At 46.2% G+C, this 21429-nt stretch overlaps 1 protein-coding gene across 5 annotated transcripts in view; it reads left to right on the forward strand.

Moving 5' to 3' along the window:
- Positions 1 to 21429, forward strand: part of EEF1D (eukaryotic translation elongation factor 1 delta) — a 63743-nt gene that overhangs the window by 32811 nt on the left and 9503 nt on the right. For 2 of the 5 annotated variants that reach the window (XM_070748389.1, XM_070748394.1), the window contains exons 3-5: positions 9075 to 9146; positions 13837 to 13936; positions 14042 to 14145. In XM_070748389.1, coding sequence (XP_070604490.1) covers positions 9075 to 9146; positions 13837 to 13936; positions 14042 to 14145 — 276 coding nt within the window. Of the gene's footprint in view, positions 1 to 1647; positions 1774 to 9074; positions 9147 to 13836; positions 13937 to 14041; positions 14146 to 21429 lie in introns of those variants that run through there. The other 3 variants (XM_070748390.1, XM_070748393.1, XM_070748391.1) reach the window with 3 other exon arrangements.

The following is a 21429-nucleotide window of genomic DNA, read 5'->3' on the forward strand; positions in this document are numbered from 1 at the left end:
CCTCCCTCCTTCCTTCCTTTTATTCCTTCCTTTTCCTTCCTTCCTTCTCTCTCTCCCTCCCTCCCTCCCTCCTTTTCCTTCCTTCTCTCCCTCCCACCTTCCTTCCTTTTATTCCTTCTCTCCCTCCCTACTTTTCCTTCCTTCTCTCCCTCCCTCCTTTTACGTCCTTCTCTCTCTTCTTCCTTCCTTTTCCTCCCTACTCTTCTTTCCTTCCTTCCTTCCTTCCTCCCTCCCTCCTTTTCCTTCCTTCTCTCTCTCTCCTTTCTTACTTTTCCTTCCTTCCCTCTTTCCCCTTCCTTTCTTCCTCCCTCCCTCCTTTTTCCTTCCTTCCTTTTCTCCCTCCCCCCTTCCCTCCCTCTTTCCTTTTCTCCCTCCCTCCTTTTTTCATTCCTTCTTTTTTTCCTTCCTTCCTTCCCTCCCTCTTTCCTTTTCTTTCCTCCCTCCCTCCCTCCTTTTTCCTTCCTTCCTTCCTTCCTTCCCTCCCTCCCTCCCTTCTCTTCCTTTCCTTCCTTCCCTAATGATGTTTCATAGTTGGGTAATAAAATGTCTACAAGAAAGCTATCAAGTTCAGAGAATGAGGCCCCACAGGGCTCCCCTTCCTCCCCCCCTCCTCTTCCCTTCCCTCTCCTCCTCCTCCCTGGAAAGCCGCCTCCCTTCAAGCCCTGATGATATTCCATAGTTGGGTAATGAAATGTCTGTAAGAAAGCTATGAAGGTCAGAGAATGCCAAGCAACCCCACAGTTCTCTTCCCTCCTGCTGCTCCTCTCTGCAAACGTCATTCCTTTTCAGTACTGATGATGTTCCCTAGTTGGGCCATGAGACCTCTGCAAGAAAACCACCAAGCTCAGAGAGCATCAAGGACCCCACAGCCCTTCCTCCTCCGCTTCCCCTCCTCCTCCTTCCCCTGTGATAAACCTGTGTGGTTGTCTTTGGAAAGTCTCCTTAAAAGCAACTGGGCTTTGTTTTCCCTTGAAAAAGTTTCACTTCTCATCCAAGGAGCTTCTCCCGTTCTAGCGAAGCTTCCGATCAAGAACCGAAGAAGCTTCTTGGATGAGAAGCAAAACATCTTGAAGGAAAAACAAAGCCCAGTCACCTTTGAGAGGGAAAAAAAAGGAAATAAAAACACCCTTGTTGACCACCTTGTGTGGATTCTCCTGCCTTGAATTAGAGCAGGAGTCCCCAAACGTGGCCGCTTTAAGACTTGTGGACTTCAACTCCCAGAATTCTCCAGCCAGCTGTAGAATTCTGGGAGTTGAAGTCTTAAAGTGCAAATCTTCTAGTCCAACCCCCTGGATCGAACTCACAACCTCATGATTGTACCTCTGGAGCTCCACCTCTGGGCCACAGGTGTTCATTCTCTGGTTTAGGCCAGCTGGCGGGAGCCTTCCTGTTCAAAGATATATATCTTTTTCCCCCCCTTTTGGCAGGTGTTCTGTATTAAATATCCATATTCTATTTTTAAGTGACGCTTGGAGAGCTGTCGGCTAAGACGGTTATTAAATTTCATGGTACAAGGGTTATCTGGAAAGTAACATTACAAGGCACGTAGCTCTCGCAGGGAATATTCGCGGGGGAAGTTGGTGTAGCGGGAAGCCAGAGGAAGGGAATGAGCAGCGCCAGGGGTCAGTAGATCATTGACTGGCCTTGTGATGAAGGTTAGAGATGACCATCCTCATTCCATTTCCCTCCAAGGGCGAAATATGCGCCATAATGCGCTACCTGAATGCTAAGGGCATGAGCGTTGCTGCGATGGGGCCCCAAGGTTTGTGCACGGTGAGTGCCCAAGTTTTTTCTCGACGATTGTTAAGTTTTGAATGTTTGGGGCTGAAGGAGAATGGGTATGGCACCACTGCATTGATTGACATTTACTCTCTGGAGTAGGGCGAGCAGCCCATGTCTCTTCTCCTGTCATTATAAAGTTGAGAAAAGCCTCACCTTCAATCTCGAAACGGTCAAGAAATTGTCGGGCGGCACTGACTCTGTCGATTTTGTGCACTTCAGGAAGCATCTTGGGCCCCCATCGCAGCAGCGTTCATGCCCTTAGCATTCAGGTAGCACATGAGAGAGCGCACTTTGCGCACGGAGGGAAACAGAATGAGGACGCTCATCTCTAACCTTCCCCACAACGCCAGTCGATGATCTACTGACCATTGACCTCTCATTCTCTTCCTCTGGCTTCCCACTAGTCAATAGTTATAAGAACTTAAGAACTTGGAATCTGGCATCCAGTTTTGGTCCCCAGGATGCAAAAAGGATGTTGAGACTCTAGAAAAAGTCCAGAGAAGAGCAACAAAGAGAATTAGGGGCCTGGAGGCTAAAATCTATGAAGAACGGTTGCAGGAACTGGGCATGGCTACTTTGATGAAAAGAAGAACCAGGGGAGACAGGGTAGCAGCCTTCCAGTATCTCAGGGGTGGCCACAAAGAAGAGGGAGTCAAGCTATTCTCCAAAGCACCTGAGGGCAGAACAAGAAGCAATGGGTGGACGTTGAACAAGGAGAGAAGCAACTTAGAACTAAGGAGACATTTCCTGACAGTTAGAACAATTGATCAGTGGAACTACTTGCCTCCAGAAGCTGTGAATGTCCCAACTCTGAAAGTTTTTAAGCAGATGTTGGATAACCATCTGTCTGAAATAGTGTAGGGCTTCCTGCCTAAGCAGGGGGTTGGACTTGAAGACCTCCAAGGTCCCTTCCAACTCTGTTGCTTTTGTAACTGTTGCTGTTGTTGTTACTATTATTATTATTATTATTATTATTATTATTATTATTATTATTAACATAATAATGCTGAATCAGGCCAAAGCCCATCATGTCCAGCATTCTATGTCCCACAGTGGCCCACCAATTGTCCATGGGGATCTTAAGCAGAAAGAGAAGGCAAGATTCTCTCTTTCCCTTGACCCCTACAAATGGGACCCAAGGGAATCCCTCCTGCCTCAAGCAACATAAAGGCAGCACATGGACATCCATTTCAATCACCACCCTTGATACACTTGTCATCCCTGAATCTGTCTCATCCTGCCTTGAAGTGCTCCAGGCTGACAGCTGTCACAACCTCTTCTGGAAGGGAATCCCATCAACCAAGGACCCTCTAGGTGAAGAAATATTTCCCTTGATTTGTCCTCACTTTCTTACCCAGGAGCTGTAGGGAGGGTCCCCTCATCCTAGTATTGTGTGATAGAGAAAATAATGTTTTTCTGTCCACCTTTTCTATCCCATGTATGATTTTATACACTTCGATCAACTCGCCCCTTAAACGCCGTCCTTCAAGGCGGAAGAGACCAAGACGTTGCAACCTAGTCATACCATCTTCCCCCGCGAACATTCCCCATGAGAACTATGTGCCTTGTCACCTTACTTTCTGGATAACCTTCATAGATAAGACCTTCCTTAATCATTTGAAGCAGGAAGCTTTTTTTTTTAAACCTCAGGAGTGGCTTTTAAAAACGCTTGGAATGAGGCACTTGCTAGATTCAGCCTTGCAAATAGCAATAACATTTAAACTTACATACCGCTCCACGGTGCTTTTACAGCCCACTCTAAGCAGTTGACAGAATCAGCACCTTTGCCCCCAACGATCTCTTCAGTTGACCCACCTTGGAAGGATGGAAGGCTGAGTCAACCTTGAGCCGGTGATGAAATTTCCAGTCACAACCAAATTGGTCTCCTATAATTACCAGTTGTTCGCGACTTACAACTGACTTATAAGGTCCAGGAGGGAAGTGTTTTTAATAGGAAAGTGAACCCAAGAACAAGGGGGCACAATCTGAAGTTAGTTGGGGGAAAGATCAAAAGCAACGTGAGAAAATATTATTTTACTGAAAGAGTAGTAGATGCTTGGAACAAACTTTCAGCAGGTGTGGTAGATAAATCCACAGGAACTGAATTTAAACATGCCTGGGATAAACATAGATCCATCCTAAGATAAAATACAGGAAGTAGTATAAGGGCAGACGAGATGGACCAGGAGGTCTTTTTCTGCCGTCAGACTTCTATGTTTCTATGTACAACAGTCCATTTAGTGGCTATTCAAAGTTATGACGACACCGAAAAAAAGGGGACTTAGGACTGTTTTTCATACTTATGACCGTTGGCAGCATCCAGGTGGTTGCATGATTTAGATTCAGAATTATGGATAAATGACTCGCATTTATGACGATGGCAGCATCCTGGGTTCGCACGATCCCCTTTTCTGACCTTCTCACGAGCAAAGTCAACCGGGAGGCCAGATTCGCTTATCGACCGTTGTGACTCATTCAAGAACAACTGCAGCCATCCACTTAACGTCTGTGGCGGGAAAGATCGTAAAACAGGGCAAAAGTCACTGAACCAATTTTTCACTGAGCGAAATACCTTTGGGGCTAAATTGTGGTCGTAAGTCGAGGACCACGTGTATTTAACAACACTTGTTTGAGGGATCAATCAAAAGTGCTATGGGCCCTGGGGAAAAAAAGTGATTTATGACTTTCCAAGTGGCACCTGGCATGTACACTGCTCAAAAAAATAAATAAAGGGAACACTTAAAAAACAGAATATAACTTCAAGTAAATCAAACTTCTGTGAAATCAAACTGTCCACTTAGGAAGCAACACTGGTTGACAATCAATTTCACCTGCTGTTGTGCAAATGGAATAGTTCTGCAAATGAAATATTCAATGAGAATATTTCATTCATTGAGATCTAGGATGTGTTATTTGAATGTTCCCTTTATTTATATGCACACGCTGCTCAAAAAAATAAAGGGAACACAACACACTATAATTCCAAGTAAATCAAACTGATTGACAATCCATTTCACGTGCTGTTGTGCACATTAAACTTTGTACAGAACAACGTTTTCAATGAGAATATTTCATTCATTCAGATCTAGGGTGTGTTATTTGAGTGTTCCCTTTATTTTTGAGCAGTATATTTATTTATTTATCATCTATCTATCTATCTATCTATTTATCTATTTGTTTATCTATCAATCTATCGATTTATCTACACTGCTCAAAAAATAAAGGAACACTTAAACAACACAATAGAACTCCAAGTCAATCAAACGTCTGTGAAATCAAACTCTCCACTTAGGAAGCAACATTGATTGACAATCCATTTCACTTGCTGTTGTGCACATTAAACTTTGTACAGAACAAAGCATTCAATGAGAATATTTCATTCATTTAGATCTAGGATGTTTTCTTTGAGGGTTCCCTTTATTTTTTGGACAATTGTGTACTTATGACAATTGTGTCCACCTTTTGCATCTTTCTAAAAAGCCAACTCAACGAGGAAGCCATGTTCCTAACTTAAACTGCGGTGATATTCACTCAACGTCTGCAGCAAGAAAATGGGGCAAAACTCACTTAACGACTTCTTGCTTAGTAAAAGTCACTTTGGCCTGCAATTGTCGTCATTTGAGGCCCACACGTATGGAAAAGTAATTCTTAATTTTTCCCGGCTGCTTTTAAAACACTTGAACTTTACCACCCTGGCTGGATTCAGCGCTTGGAAACATTTCCAAACTTGGCCAAATCCATCTCCCGTAATAATACAGAGTGTCCAGCAAAAACAGGAAAACCAGGGAATTATCAGGGAAATCGGTGGTTCAGGAATTATCAGAGAATTTGTGGAAAAAACCCAGAATAAATCGGGGGGAAAACAAACTCTATTAAAATGTTTAAAAGTCAGGGGGAAATCATGTTTAAAAAACTGGATTGCACTGCCTGGCAGAGTCAAGCAAAAATGAGCATAACTGTGGCAAGAACTTGCTTCCTCAGCTTCCGATATTTCTCCACGGCTTTGCTGTTTGGTATGACGTCATTTACGACTGCGCTTTAACTAGATCGCAAGTTATAGGGAAATGTCAGGGAAATATCAGGGAATTTCAAAATGCTTTCCACCTGGACACCCTGTAATGATGATGATGATGATAATAATAATAATAATGGATGTATGGATCATCGACATCGCAATCCCAGGAGACAGCAGAATTGAGGAGAAGCAGCTAGAGTAATTAGTAAAATATGAAGATCTAAAAATTGAGCTGCAACGACTCTGGCATAAGCCGGTGAAAGTGGTCCCAGTGGTACTTGGCATGCTGGGCACAGGGCCAAAGGATCTCAGCGGACACTTGAAAACCATCGGAATTGACCAAATCTCCATCTGTGAATTGCAAAAGGCCGCTTTACTGGGATCGGCACACATAATTCGCCGCTACATCCCGCAGTCCTAGGTGCTTGGGAAGTGCCCGACTGGTGATGAAATACGAAATCCAGCATAGTGATCTCGTTTGCTGTGTTGTACTGACATAATAATAATAATAATAATAATAATAATAATAATAATAATAATAACAACAACAACAACAACAACAACAACAACAACAATATTTTTAAGGCTGCCCAGCTGCATAAAGACATTGGGTAGTTTACAATATGTGCGGTGTGTAAGTTAAAGGGCCAAGCCAAGCAACCTGACCTGACATTGAAAAAATGTTCCAGAGGGCTTCTCCAATGCCCTGTGCCAGGCCTGGGAAAAAAGCCAAGCCAAATTACAGGGACATTCTGTTCTACTAGAGGGAAGTCACATCTCCAGGCAGGACAAGAAGCAACGGATGGCAAGCTCATCAGGGAGAGAAGAAGCAACTTAGAACTAAGGAGAAATTGACAGTCTCAAAATGGGTGAGCAGTGTGGTGGGGCAGTAGGAAAAGCAAGTAGGATGCTTGGCTGCATAGCTAGAGGTATAACAAGCAGGAAGAGGGAGATTGTGATCCCCTTATATAGAGCGCTGGTGAGAGCACATTTGGAATAATACTGTGTTCAGTTCTGGAGACCTCACCTACAAAAAGATATTGACAAAATTGAACGGGTCCAAAGACGGGCTACAAGAATGGTGGAAGGTCTTAAGCATCAAACGTATCAGGAAAGACTTCATGAACTCAATCTGTAGAGTCTGGAGGACAGAAGGAAAGGGGGGGGACATGATCGAAACATTTAAATATGTTAAAGGGTTAAATAAGGTTCAGGAGGGAAGTGTTTTTAATAGGAGAGTGAACACAAGAACAAGGGGACACAATCTGAAGTTAGTTGGGGGAAAGATCAGAAGCAATGTGAGAAAATATTATTTCACTGAAAGAGTAGTAGATCCTTGGAACAAACTTCCAGCAGACGTGGTTGGTAAATCCACAGTAACTGAATTTAAACATGCCTGGGATAAACATATATCCATCCTAAGATAAAATACAGAAAATAGTATAAAGGCAGACTAGATAGACCATGAGGTCTTTTTCTGCCGTCAGTCTTCTATGTTTCTATGAAATTAATTTCCTGACAACAATGATCTGGTGGAACAGCTTGCCACCAGAAGTTGTGGGTGTTCTGTCACGAGAGGTTTTTAAGAAAAGACTGGACAGCCATTTGTCTGAAATGTTATAGGATCTCCTGCTTGAGCAAGGGCCTGGACTAGAAGACCTCCAAGGTCCCTTTCAAGTATTTTATTCTGTGATGACATGTGTCACCAGATACTTTGTGCATCCAAGCATGTTACATAATAATGCCCTGTTCTACATCTCTGTGCTTCCTGCATGGAGAACGGTCATTCTTTATCCTAATTATAATTCTCTGTATTGTGAAAAGGAATAGCAATAGCATTTAGACTTACCGTATTTTTCGGAGTACAAGGCGCACCTTAGTTTTTGGGTAGGAAAATAGAGAAAAGGATCTGCTTACCAGGTATTCATCTGGCTAGCGTCTTTAGTGTGGTCAGCTTCAGCACATTATTTTATCCCCTGGTTAGGGCTTTATTCAGAGTGGGTAAAAATGAAAGAGCTGGGAACATCATTAGCACCTTCATTAGGTTAGGGCTGGAAAGAAACATTTTCAAGCAAGTTAGAGCCATAGTTCCCTCTAAGCTGAGCAGTGAGCAATCGCTCACTTAAAAATCATCAACTCAGAGTTTTCCAAACCTGCCCAGAAGCCGAGAGGGAAAGAGTGAGAGGGAAGGGGAGAGAGAGGAAGAGAGAAAGAGAGAGAAACAGATAGAAAAAAGAGAGGAAAGAAAAGAGAAAGAAAAAGAATGGGAGTAAGGAAGAGAGAAAGAATATCAAAATCTAGTTTGAAACTAGCGACTATTTCAGTGGCATTTTGATATTGATAGAGTTGCCCTATTATGAGCTCACTGTTATAGACACACAGTACAGTATTTTATTTTGAAATTCTCTGAGGCAAAACAGGGTGGGTTGTTTGTTTGTTTGTTTGTTTGTTTATTTATTACATTTCTGTGCTGCCCAGTCCCAAAGGGACTGCCGCTCAGACACTATACTTTTCCGCCCACCCCCCAAAAAAATTAGAGGGAACACTGGTTAGAGCAATGAAAAAAAATCCTGCAAAGACTTAGGGCTTGGAAAATATTCTTCACAAAGAGTAATAATTAAAGAACCTGCAAGTTAAGAGCTGGGAAGATTGTTAGCACCTAGTTAGGGCTGGAGAAAAAAAGCTTTGCATTCATAGTATTAGACACACCCAGTGTTGTACAGCCTTCTGTTAACAGTAAGCATATTGCCCCCTACAATCTGGGCCCTCATTTTACTGACCATGGAAGGATGGAAGGCTGAGTCAATCTTGAACCTGGTGAGATTCGATCTACCAAACTGCTAGCAGTCGGTGATCAGCAGAAGTAGTTTGTATTACTGCACTCTAACCACTGCACCACTGAGGCTCGGTGATTGGAATCTCTTTAAATCAGGGGTCTCCAACCGTGGCAACTTTAAGACTTGTGCACTTCAAGTCCCAAGCAATCTGGAAGTTGAAGTCTGCAAGTCTTAAAAGTTTGCCAAGGTTGGAGACCCCTGATTTCAACAGCATAACCACAGCAAGATGCAGCATTTGAGGTTCACAGGGCAAATAATGAACATTTCACGCCTCATCGCTCTCGCAATCGCAGCCTATTCATAACTTTGGAAACGTTTTTTTTAAATAAAAAAAATCCTTTTAATTCCTGCGCGGCTTTTGCTACATTGACTTTCTCATGCACTGCAATTGGTGGGATTATTTTACACCAAGGAAAATATATATATCTTGCCCTTTCCAGCTCAAGACAGTTTTGCAAATCCCTCAGGAAGCTGCTGGTGGTCGGTCCAAGAAGCACCGGGGTCGCGCGACTGTAAGTCGCTTGTGGGAAGGAGCGCAATCACCTTCCTTCCGTCTGTCTGTCCCAGCAGGCATGGGAGTAATAGGGCAGTGATGGCGAACCCATGGCAAGGGTGGCACGCGGAGCCATATCTGCTGGCACATGAGCCGTTGCCCTGGCTCAGCTCCAACATGCATGTGTTTGCTGGCCAGCTGATTTTTGGCTCACACAGAGGCTCCGGGAGGGTGTTTTTGGCTTCCAGAGAGCCTCCAGGGAATGGGGGAGGGTGTTTTTACCCTCCCCCTGCTCCAGGGAAAACTTTGGAGCCTGGGGAGGATGAAACAGGAGTCTACCGGGCCCAGAAGAAGTTGGGAAACAGGCCGTTTCCGGCCACCAGATGGCCTCCTGGTGGCTGGGGAAGCTGTTTTCGCCCTCCCCAGGCATTGAATTATGGGTCTGGACACTCGTGTGCATGTGCGATAGCATGCGCACACATTTTTTTGGCACCCAAGTAAAAAAAGGTTCGCCATCACTAACAGGGAGTCCTCCATGCCTCTTGTTGTGTTGCTTGGGAAACTGTCCTGTCCATTGTCCGTTTCTATGCATTTTTTTGACTTTTCAATTTTTTGTTCTGAATTATGGACCTTTAGGCGCCTCCTGGAGGGGATCAACGTTTGGCTTTTAAAGCTCTAATGTTATTCTTCCCTTTTTTAAAAAAAAGACACATTCTGTCAAGGTTCCAGGTAGCATGCAAACTAAATCAAGAGTCAGAAGTCAAAGTACTCCTCAAAATTCCAATTTATTGCTGGAGCCACTCTGACACCTACACTGGGAAACTCGAATCTGAGTTTCCCACCCGGTTTAAAATTCACCCCCTTGTCCCCCACCAACAAACTTGTCACGTTGCCCACTCAGATTGTGCCAGTGTGGCCAGTCCTCCTTCAGCTTCCGCCCAGGTGGGTGGGCATAGGATGACCTTGAACCCCTTGAAAGGATGCTTTGTGGCTGCATCTGCTCCCTCCTGAAAATCCCCCCTCCCAAGTTTGCTTGTTTGTTTGTTTGTTTATTAGATTTGTATGCCGCCACTCTCCGTAGACTTGGGGCGGCTCACAACAACAATAAAACAATTCAAGACAAGTTCCCATAAACATCAGGCCTTCTATCGATAGTGTGGCAAGCCATTGATTCATCCCCAACTTCTGCACCGGCTTGACACATTCATGCCTCCTAAATATCATATACAGTGGTACCTCTACTTACGAACGTCATTTGTTCCGTGACCAGGTTCTTAAGTAGTAAAGTATGTAAGAAGAAGCAATTTTTCCCATCAGAATCAATGTAAAAGCAAATAATGCCTGCGATTGGGGAAACCACAGGGAGGGTGAAGGCCTTGTTTCCTCCCAGGAGAGGCTCCATGGAGACTTCTCCCTGCCTTTTCCGGTCCTGTTTCCTCCCAGGAGATTCCTAGAGAGGCCCCACGGAGGCTTCCCCCGCCTTTTCCGGCCCTGTTTCCTCCCAGGAGATTCCTAGAGAGGCCCCACGGAGGCTTCTTCCCATCTTTTCTGGCCCTGTTTCCTCCCAGGAGATTCTTAGAGAGCCTCCACGGAGGCTTCTCCCCGCCTTTTCCGGCCCTGTTTCCTCCCAGGAGATTCCTAGAGAGGCCCCACGGAGGCTTCTCCCTGCCTTTTCCAGCCCTGTTTCCTCCCAGGAGATTCCTAGAGAGGCCCCACCGAGGCTTCTCCCTGCCTTTTCCAGCCCTGTTTCCTCCCAGGAGATTCCTAGAGAGGCCCCAGGGAGGCTTCTCCCCGTCTTTTCTGGCCATGTTTCTTCCCAGGAGATTCCTAGAGAGGCCCCACGGAGGCTTCTCCCTGCCTTTTCTGGTTACAGTTTCAGAGGCTCGGGTTTGTAAGTGGAAAATGGTTCTTGAGAAGAGACAAAAAAGATCTTGAACACCCGGTTCTTATCTAGAAAAGTTTGTAAGTAGAGGCGTTAGTAGGTAGAGGTACCACTGTACTTATAGTAGTCATACCCTATACTTAAAAGTCCTTTCTTATACAGTCAGTCAAGAAGGGACTTTTAAGTTCCATTTTGAGTTCCATTGTGGTTCAGTTACCACAACGGAACCCAAAGTTTCTCTTGATAAACGAAACGGTGCTTTTAAATGAATTTTGTGCCATTTTTACGACCTTCCTCACTGCAGTTGTTAAGCGAATCACTGCAGTTAAGTCAATGTGGTTGTTAAATGAATCTGGCTTCCCCTTTGACTTTGCTTGCCTTTCCAGGACACTGCGACCTGGGTATCAAGGATGAACTGATTGCTGCCTGTCCAGATTTTGATCATGTGGTCATCAAAAGATGGCTGCAATAGTCATAGGACAAGAAAATGGTTGTAAATTTTTTTTCAATGCCATTGCTGGTTTTTTTCTGGCGTTGTAACTTTGGATGGTCACTAAAAGAATTGACAACCTGCACCTGACTGTATGTTTTAACAGCCACGTAGATTTTCCCAATGAAAATGGTGAGACCCCATTTGGAATACCGTGTCCAGTTCTGGAGACCTCACCTACAAAAAGATATGGATGAAATTGAACGGGTCCAAAGACGGGCTACAAAAATGGTGGAAGGCCTTTAAGTATCAAACTTGTCAGGAAAGACTTCATGAACTCCATCTGTATAGTCTGGAGGACAGAAGGAAAAGGGGGGACAGGATCGAAACATTTAAATATGTTAAAGGGTTAAATAAGGTTCAGGAGGGAAGTGTTTTTAATAGGAAAGTGAACCCAAGAACAAGGGGGCACAATCTGAGGTTAGTTCGGGGAAACATCAGAAGCAATGGGAGAAAATATTTGAGTAGATGCTTGGAACAAACTTCCAGCAGACGTGGTAGATAAATCCACAGGAACTGAATCTAAACATGCCTGGGATAAACAGATCCATCCTAAGATAAAATACAGGAAATAGTATAAGGGCAGACTGGATGGACCAGGGAGAAATCCCATTCCCAGACCAAGTGATGCAAAAGTGACATCGCTTCACTTCGGAAGAGTTTCGAGCTTGCTAATATCTTGCCGTGCTCCTTTTGGGATCTTTTTGTGGGTTCCACGATCTGCTTTTTTCCTTTGCCCCAGAGTAGCTCATCCATTAAAGGCCGAAGAAATAAATCCTCCCGCTTGCTTAATTCAAGCCAAACGTGTGTGTTGGGCTCAGTAGGTGATAAGATTTCGAGCCAAGCTCTTTATAGGTTCCCTTGGTCCTGGGAAGAAGAGATGGGGATTCTGAATAAGGACAGGTACTTCTGCCCTCGGTCTTGTGGCACGGTGGGATTTTATTACAGGACTTGGGTTCTTGCGCTTCCTTTCTTAACATAGAGTCTGTGCTTTCCAGTTGAAAACGCTCCACCATGTCCCATTTTTATTAATACTTAGACTTATAGACCGCTTCCTAGTGCTTTTTCAGCCCTCTCTAAGTGCTTTACAATGTCAGCCCCTTGCCCCCAACAATCTGGGTCCTCATTTGACCCACCTCAAAAGGATGGAAGGCTAGGTCACCCTTGAGCCTGGTGAGATTTGAACTGCTGAACTACAGTCAGCAGAAGCGCTGTACTCTAACCACTGCACCACCAAGGCTCATAAGTTCTGTAGCTCAGAGTTGAAATGAGAGGCCCTTGGCTGCTCGCCAAGCATCGGTCTTAAGATTATCTACTTGGTTAATGAATCATCTGCAAGAACACAACCAGCACCCCACAGTTCTCCTCTTCCTCTCTGCAGTCCTTACTGCCACCTAACCCTGGTGATGTTACCTAGATGGATCGTGAAATGTCTGCAAAAAAAACCCCAACCAAGCTCAAGGGAGCACTAAGAGGGAGGAAGGAACCAAGCAACCAAGCTCAGAGCCAAGGAACCTTTATACCAAGATTTATTTATTATTTGTATGCCGCTCATTCCTAAAGTTCTCTGGGCAGCTCATCCACCATTGCAAATTTTAATTATTCTAGGCTGCCTTATGCCACTCTAGGCCTGGTTGGCCTTTCCACGGGCCTTTTAAGGAAACAAGGACACACCACTCTGGGGTTTGGAAGCATCTCATCTCCCCCTTTCCTTTGCAACTCACAAAAGCTGTCCGGTCTTGTGCTCTTATACTGGTCCCCAGTAGCTTTCTGGAAGTCTTCCCCTATCCGTCTCCCTCTCGTGGCTACAGCTTGGCTTCATTGTCTGGGTCTGGTCGTGGTCAAGGGTTGGCCTGGCCTCAAACACGTACCCACCCACCCCGTCCTCCGGAACCGCCTTCTACCGCATGAATCCCAGCGGCCAATAAGGTCCCACAGAGTTGGCCTTCTCCGGGTCCCGTCGACCAAACAATGTCATTTGGCGGGCCCCAGGGGAAGAGCCTTCTCTGTGGCGGCCCCGGACCTCTGGAATCAACACCCCCCGGAGATTAGAACAGGCCCCACCCTCCTTTTCTTTCGCAAGTTACTCAAGACCCATCTATATCGCCAGGCATGGGGGGAACTAAGACATCTCCCCCAGGCTTTCTTATATTTTATGTTTGGCATGTATGTGCTGTATGGTGTTTTTTTTTTAACAGTTGGGTTTTTTAATATAATTTTTATTATTAGATTTGTTCCATTGTTATACTGTTTTTATTACTGTTGTGAGCCGCCCCGAGTCTTTGGAGAGGAGCAGCATACAAATCCAATAAATTATGATTATTATTTCTCCTGCAGACCCCCAGTGGCCCCTTCCCAGCAGGACCAGCCGGAGACCAAAATGAGATGGTCACCAGGATTGCTAACTTGGAGGCGGAGAACCAACACCTTCGTAGTGGTGAGTAGCCATGCCGTAAGAGCCGATAGTAGCTATAAGTTGACGAATTATAGAGTATAGCACCCCATCCTTTTTTAATAATCTTCTTTTTCTTCCTGTTTCCAGTGGTCACAAACCTCCAAGTGGCTATCTCCAAACTGGAGTGCCGTCTGACCGTGCTGGAAAGGACGTCGGTTACCCATCATGCTTCCCCACCACCTCCAACACAGGTAAAACGTGCTTTAAAAAAAGTCTCATGCGTGTCCATGGCTTTGCTCATTTGTAGACGGCACATGCTTTTTAAAATCCAAGGCCCATTCCTTCCAACGCCGCGTTAGCAACGAATGAAATGGAAGAGGAATGGAATGGAATACAGAATAGAATAAAGAATAGAATAGAATAAACATACAGAATGGAATGAATAAATAAATCAGTGTTTCCCAACCTTGGCAACTTGAAGATATTTGGACTTCAACTCCCAGAATTCCTATTTTCTAGTCTATTCTGTATTCTCTATTTTCTATCCTATATTCTATTCTCTATTGCAGTGTTTCCCAACCTTGGCAACTTGAAAATATTTGGACTTCAACTCCCAGAATTCCCCAGCCAGCAAATGCTGGCTGGGGAATACTGGGAGTTGAAGTCCAAATATCTTCAAGTTGCCAAGGTTGGGAAACACTGGAATGAATGAATGAATTATGTTATTGGGATTTTATTATAGGAGTTTTTAAGGGTTTTAACTATTAATTTTAGCGTTAGGTTGGGTTTTGCTTTTATATGTATTGTATTTTTCTATATTGTTGTAAGCCATCCTGAGTCTTCAGAGAAGGGCAGCCTAGAAATCCGAACAAATAAATAAATAGAATAGAATTCAGAATAGAATAGAGAGAATATATAATAATTAGAATAGAATCGTAGAAAATAGAACAGAATAGAATAGAAAATTCAGAGAATAGAATAGAGAATAGAATAAGAGAGTTTTAAGGGGCCTTGGAGTTCTTCTAGTCCAACCTCCTGATTTAAGAGGCAACTTTGCCTTGTGACTCACACAGCAAGATGCCTGATGAGCAATGTTGAGATTTCCCAATTAGTTCTCTTCCGGAGTAGAGCCATAGTAGGTTAGGGTGAAGCCCTCCCAATTTATTTATTTATTAGATTTGTATGCCGCCCCTCTCCGTAGACTCGGGGCGGCTCACAACAACAATAGAAAACAGTTCATAACAAATAATTTTAACGATTAAAAAAAAGACAACATTAAAATCCCCGTTATTGAAACATACATATACACAGACATACCATACTTAAATTATATAGGCCCAGGGGAGATGATTCAATTCCCCCATGCCTGACGGCAAAGGTGGGTTTTAAGGAGTTTACAAAAGGCAGGGAGGGTGGGGGCAGTTCTAATCTCCGGCAAGGTCCCTCGCCATGACCAACTCACCATGAGACAACCCATTGCAGGACAATTTAACAATTCTCCGTACTGAAGGAGTGGGTCCAGCAGTCACATGGGTTGCTCCTGTCCAATCCGTTGGAACTGAGCCTAGTATTAAAAAAGACTGCTGGATCCGCCCCTTCCCCAGAATTCGCTCAGTTCGCATCCTCGGATGTGTGTGAATGCTCGTTCCTCTCGATAAAACACCTTCCCTTCGATCTCTCTTCTATAGCAAGTAAGATTTTTCCAATTACTCAGCTTGCCGGCAGTTTTTTTCTCAGCCCTACAGGGCTTTGAGTTGGGGGAGAAGTTAGCGGCTCAGCCATTCGCGGTTTTTCCCTCCGTGCTGTAGCCGCGGCCGGTTTGTTAATTCCGGCCTTGGAGGTCCTGCCGAGAGCAAGCTTTATTCTTTCAACTAATTAAGGGCTATTTACCTCCCGCGGTGTGGGACTTGATTGTCTCCCGGGCTTAGTCGCTCCTATTGCAAATAACGGAGCAGTTTTTTTGGCGCCAAGGCTCTGACGCCCAGTAAGTTGCACTTTCGGTTCTGCCCTAAGGGGTCGGCCATTAGTGCCTACAGCCCGCCGCCTGACCCTGGAGTCGTCGCTTTGAGTTCCCTCGGGCCTATTCTCCACGGAAGTGGCCTCCAACCAGTGTGCCTTGGTTTTTCTTAAAGTTAAGTTAGTGAGGCCTGCCACGCTGCACTTAAGGACAAGAACTCTTGGTATCGCCCAGGATTGCCTCTTAAGGCGCAGCTGCTCCTGAGCCTAGGAGCAGGGTCACCTATCCTCTTGGGAAGTCCACAAAATAATTCTTCTCCCCCCTATTTTTTGGCTCAAGCCTTGTCTTCTGTAATTTCTCAGACTATGGCTTCTTTTCCCAAGAGAGGCACTACCAAAGGTTCCAAAGAGGTTAGGCCTACTGGTAATCCTTCTGAGCTTCCCCAGGCCTCTTCCTCCTCTTCCTCAGGCTCTCAGTCTTTAGCCAAGCCCACTAGGGCTGAGAAGAGAAGGGACCTAGCCCTACAAAAAATACATGATAAATCAGCCAAACGTCTTAAGGTGCAGGCCCAAGTGCATATCAACCCTACCCCCCCGGAGGCCTCTAACCTGCCTCCCTCTGGGGTACCTGTGCTATCTCTGGATGAGCCAAACCTAAATCCACCCCAACCTAACCTATGGGGTTTAGGTCCAGAGGAGCCAGATATTACCGAGGATTTCCCCCAGCCAGAACCTGTTCAGGGCCTCAGGGATCCTCAGGCTTTTCCGGCTGATATTTCTTCCTTGCCACCGGAGTTTCAGTCTATCTTGACTATTCTGACTAACACTATTGATGCTAGACTCTCATCTTTAAATGTACCTCCTCTGTCTCATCCTCCCCCTCGCTCCTCCCGTCCCGTGAGTTCTTCTCCTTCCTACAGAGCCCCAGTCATGGAGGTCTCTGACTCCTCTCAGGAAGAGGATGAGGACGTGGATGCAGAAGAGGATGATGACCCCTTTCAGCGTCTGTCGGAGGATGAGGAATCTCAGATTAAGATTCCAGCCCCAGCTGCTATTTTCCCCTCGCAGCTTTTCAAATCTCTCCTGCTAAAAGCTAGAGTATCTACGGGGCTAGCCGGGCAAGAGAAGCAAGCTACTCCTTCCACAGACCCTCCAGAGGAAAATCTTCCTTACTTCATGGAGGAACAGGAAGACAATGAGGTAATTCCTATGCCCAAGTTGTTTAAGGATGCCTTGCTTAAACAGTGGGACCACCCAACCATAGGCTTCACTCCCACTCCCAAGGACAAGAAGCTCTACAAGCTCTCCCCCTCCTATGAGGAACTCCTAACATGTCCCAAGCCAGATGAACCAGTGAAGACGCTCCACTCAACTGCTGCCATGCCTGGCGAGGCAGAGGAGGTCCTCCGGCCAGAGGACAAACGACTTGAACAAATGCTCAAAAGGAGTCTCCTGGCAGACTCATGGGCCATTAAGAGTGCTGCAGCGGCATCCTTCTTTTCCAGAGCTATGCTCTTATGGCTTCGTCAGCTTCAACTACACCTGCCTCCAGATGACTTACGGGGCCAACAGGATTTCAACAAAGTCTTCGCAGCTGCCCAATATATAGCAGATGCTACACTCCAATCTTCCAGATTTGCAGCCAGGTCAGTAGCAGCCTCCACAACGGCCAGAAGGCTTCTATGGCTCCGCCCTTGGCAGGCGGGGGTAAGACAGAAATGGCAGTTAGCTATGGGTCCACTGAAACGTAACCTCCTCTTCGGAGATCTTCTGGACCCTCTCCTTACGGAAAACGCAGACAAGAAAAAGGTCTTGGGACCTACCACCAAGAAGGCCCCGAAACCGCAGTCCTTTCGGCGCACGGGGCGTCAGCAGGATCAAGGCTTCGCATTTCACAAGAGCCCAGGTCAGTATTCCCCTCGCTTTCGATCCCAAGCTAGAACCACCAGGGGCAGAGGGTCCCGCTATCAGAGAGGATCCTCTACTACCAGAACTTCCAAAAGAACCAGATGGTAAGTTTTCTCACCTGCCTATAGGCGGTCGCCTAGCCTGGTTCTCTTCCGCCTGGCACCGCTCTTGTAAGGACCCCTGGGTCATTGACACAGTGGAAAGGGGCCTAAGGTTAGAGTTTATTTCTTCTCCCCCTAACCGTTTTATTTCTTGTCCCTCTCCCAGTTCCTCTCCATCTCGCATTCGAATGGAGGAGGCTATTTCTCATTTGTTGACTATTAGAGCTATTCAACCGGTCCCCTCTCTCCAGAGAGGTTTAGGCTTCTACTCCATCCTCTTCATGGTCCCTAAGACTTCGGGAGGCTGGAGAGCCATCTTGGACCTAAAGAAATTAAACCGCTTCATTAAATATAGAAAATTCAAAATGCACTCCCTATCTTCCATTTTATCAGCTCTTCATCGAGGAGACTTTATGGTGTCTCTAGATCTCACTGAGGCCTACCTCCATATTCCCATTGCCAAGGTCCATAGGAGATTTCTGCGCTTTGCCTTTCAAGGCAGGCATTTTCAGTATAGGGCTATGCCCTTTGGGCTCTCCTCAGCTCCCAGAGTTTTCACTAAACTCTTGGGATCCTTGGCGGCTCATATCCGGGCTTTTCCCATTCATATTTTATGTTATTTAGATGACATTTTAATTCATGGTAATTCCAGAGCTGGTGTAGCTGCAGACCTCTCCTCTACCATGTCGGTTCTACAGAACCATGGTTTTTCCATAAACCTTAACAAGAGTCATCTTGATCCATCCACTGCCATCCTGCATCTGGGGACTATCATTAATTCCGAAATATCCCAGGTTTTTCTCTCCAATGAGAGAAAACGCAGCATTTTGGATCTCATTGCTCGCATCCTGCCCCAGCAATCGGCCTCCATTGTCACCCTATCCTCCCTTTTGGGTAAAATGGTGTCATGTATTGGTATTGTTCCCTGGGCCCGCCTTCACGCCAGGGAACTTCAATGGCTACTATTACCATTTCAGAGATCAGGCCACAGCAACTCGAACCGACGCATCACCATCCCACCGACGGTTCGCAGATCCCTCAAGTGGTGGACTTCTCCAGCCCTAGACAAGGGATCCCCCTTCCGGTGTCCCGACCAGTTTGTAGTCACCACAGATGCCAGCCTCTCGGGCTGGGGAGCCCACGCCCAAGGTCTTTTAGCTCAGGGCACATGGTCACCGGAGGAGGCTTCCAAGCCCATCAATTGGCTAGAATTAAGGGCCGTATCTCTAGCTCTAAAGCAATTCCAACCTCACATATCCAACCAACATGTGCTGATTCTCACCGACAATATAGCCACCAAAAGCCATATTTGCAGACAGGGAGGCACAAGATCCAAGGCCCTCATGAGGGAGGCCCTGAAGTTGGGTCTTTGGGCAGAGAAAAATCTCCAATCGCTTCTAGCCGATCACATCTCGGGGAGCCTCAACGTTCAAGCGGACTGGCTCTCACGAGCCACCATAGATCCAGGCGAGTGGAATCTCCATCAGTCACTGTTCCACCAAATCTGCCTCAGGTTCGGCCATCCAGTGTTGGATCTATTCGCGACCAGAGACAATGCCCAGCTTCCCCGCTTCATCTCCAGGTTCCCGTCTCCGGGAGCGGAGGCAGTCAATGCCCTCAGGAGTCCTTGGCCTCCAGGCCTACTGTATGCCTTCCCTCCAATTCCAATTCTGCCAGACGTGATCAACAAAATCCTCCTGGAGAAAGCACGTGTAATCCTGATTGCCCCTCACTGGCCTCGCAGGCCCTGGTTCGCGGACCTTCAACAACTGTCCGTCCAGGACCCCTGGCGACTCCCCGTTTCGGAGGATATGTTGCGGCAGGGGGCCTCCTTCCATCCGGATCCAGAGTGGTTCCACCTCACCGCCTGGCTGTTATCCGGAGGGACTTAGACCTGCGAGGGTATGACCCAGACACAGTGGAAATCATTCTGAAATCTAGAAGGGGGTCTACCAATCGGATCTACGACCATACTTGGTCCAAATTTCATCAGTGGTGCTCGCAGGAGGGCTTATCCCCCCTGTGTCTTCCCATACACAGGATAATCGCCTTCCTTATGAAAGGTTTCCACCAAGGTCTCTCTACCAGCACCATCCGCCGCCATCTGGCCGCTATCTCTTCCGTCTTGGCGGGGCCTCGCAGGCAGCCCCTACGCTCCCTTCCAGAAATCCAAGAATTTCTAAGAGGAGTGGCCAATCTCAGGCCTTCTAAAATCCACAGATATCCAACCTGGGACTTGCCACGGGTTCTCCACTCTCTTACTCAAGCACCTTACGAACCCCTGAACTCTGCGTCCCTCAGGTACCTATCTTTCAAGGTAGCATTCCTGGTGGCGATTACTTCCGCCCGACGCATATCTGAGTTGGCAGCCCTTTCTATCAGACAGGACCTCTGTCAGTTTCACCAGGATAAGGTGGTTCTGCGGCTGGACCCCACCTTTCTACCCAAGGTCAGTTCCATGTTCCACAGATCTCAGGATATCGTTTTACCTTCTTTCTGTCTCCAACGAGAGCATCCCCTGGCAATTAGATGGCACACTCTCGATCTCACTAGAGCGCTAAAGATTTATATCCAACGCACAAGATCCATCCGGAGATCTGAAGCACTCTTCATAGCCTACCACCCCAGATCCTTGGGATCCAGAGTGTCTTCCACAGTAATAGGTCGTTGGATCAGAGGGGCCATCTCAAAGGCCTACGAGACAGCTTCCCTCTCCATTCCAAGGAATATTACAGCGCATTCCACCAGAAGTGCTGCCACATCTGCCGCTTGGGCGACTCAGGCTCCGTTGGAAGAAGTCTGCAAAGCAGCCACTTGGGCCTCACCAAATTCCTTCATAAAGCACTACAAAATCGATTCGTACGCATCAGCGGACGCTGCCTTCGGCAGAAGAGTACTCCAATCCGTTATCTCTCACGATAGCAATGTACTCCCACCCTAGGGACCTATCTCTTGGGTATGTCCCATGTGACTGCTGGACCCACTCCTTCAGTACGGAGAATAGGCGTTGATTGCTTACCTGAACGCCTCTTCTCGTACGGTGAGTGGGTACAGCAGTCACTTCCCTCCCTATGTGTGGTCTTCTTTACCTTCTATTCTAATTTCTTATAACACATGAGAGTTGAACATTAAAGAGCTTCACTACTGAGCCTAGTCTACGGATTCGCGAATTCTGGGGAAGGGGCGGATCCAGCAGTCTTTTTTAATACTAGGCTCAGTTCCAACGGATTGGACAGGAGCAACCCATGTGACTGCTGTACCCACTCACCGTACGAGAAGAGGCGTTCAGGTAAGCAATCAACGCCTATTCTATTTATTTATTTAAAATAAACAAACATTTACTTTAATTGTTGCCTCTTAGCTTTCATTTTTGCATCCTTGCTTTAATCGCTCCCTTCCGCTATTCTTTGATATTAGTGTGACTCTTGTCTTGTGGGGTGAGTTGGCCGCAGCGAATTGTCACAAACTCCTTTGAAGGACGGTGCCCGGTGGCTTCGAGAACACCAGGCCTTCTTCCCACATGTTCCCCCTCCTCTTCCTCTCTGATGCCCTTCCGGCTGAGAAGGGCTT

Source organism: Erythrolamprus reginae, chromosome 3 (genome assembly GCF_031021105.1).
Source record: "Erythrolamprus reginae isolate rEryReg1 chromosome 3, rEryReg1.hap1, whole genome shotgun sequence".
Lineage (NCBI taxonomy): Eukaryota > Metazoa > Chordata > Lepidosauria > Squamata > Dipsadidae > Erythrolamprus > Erythrolamprus reginae.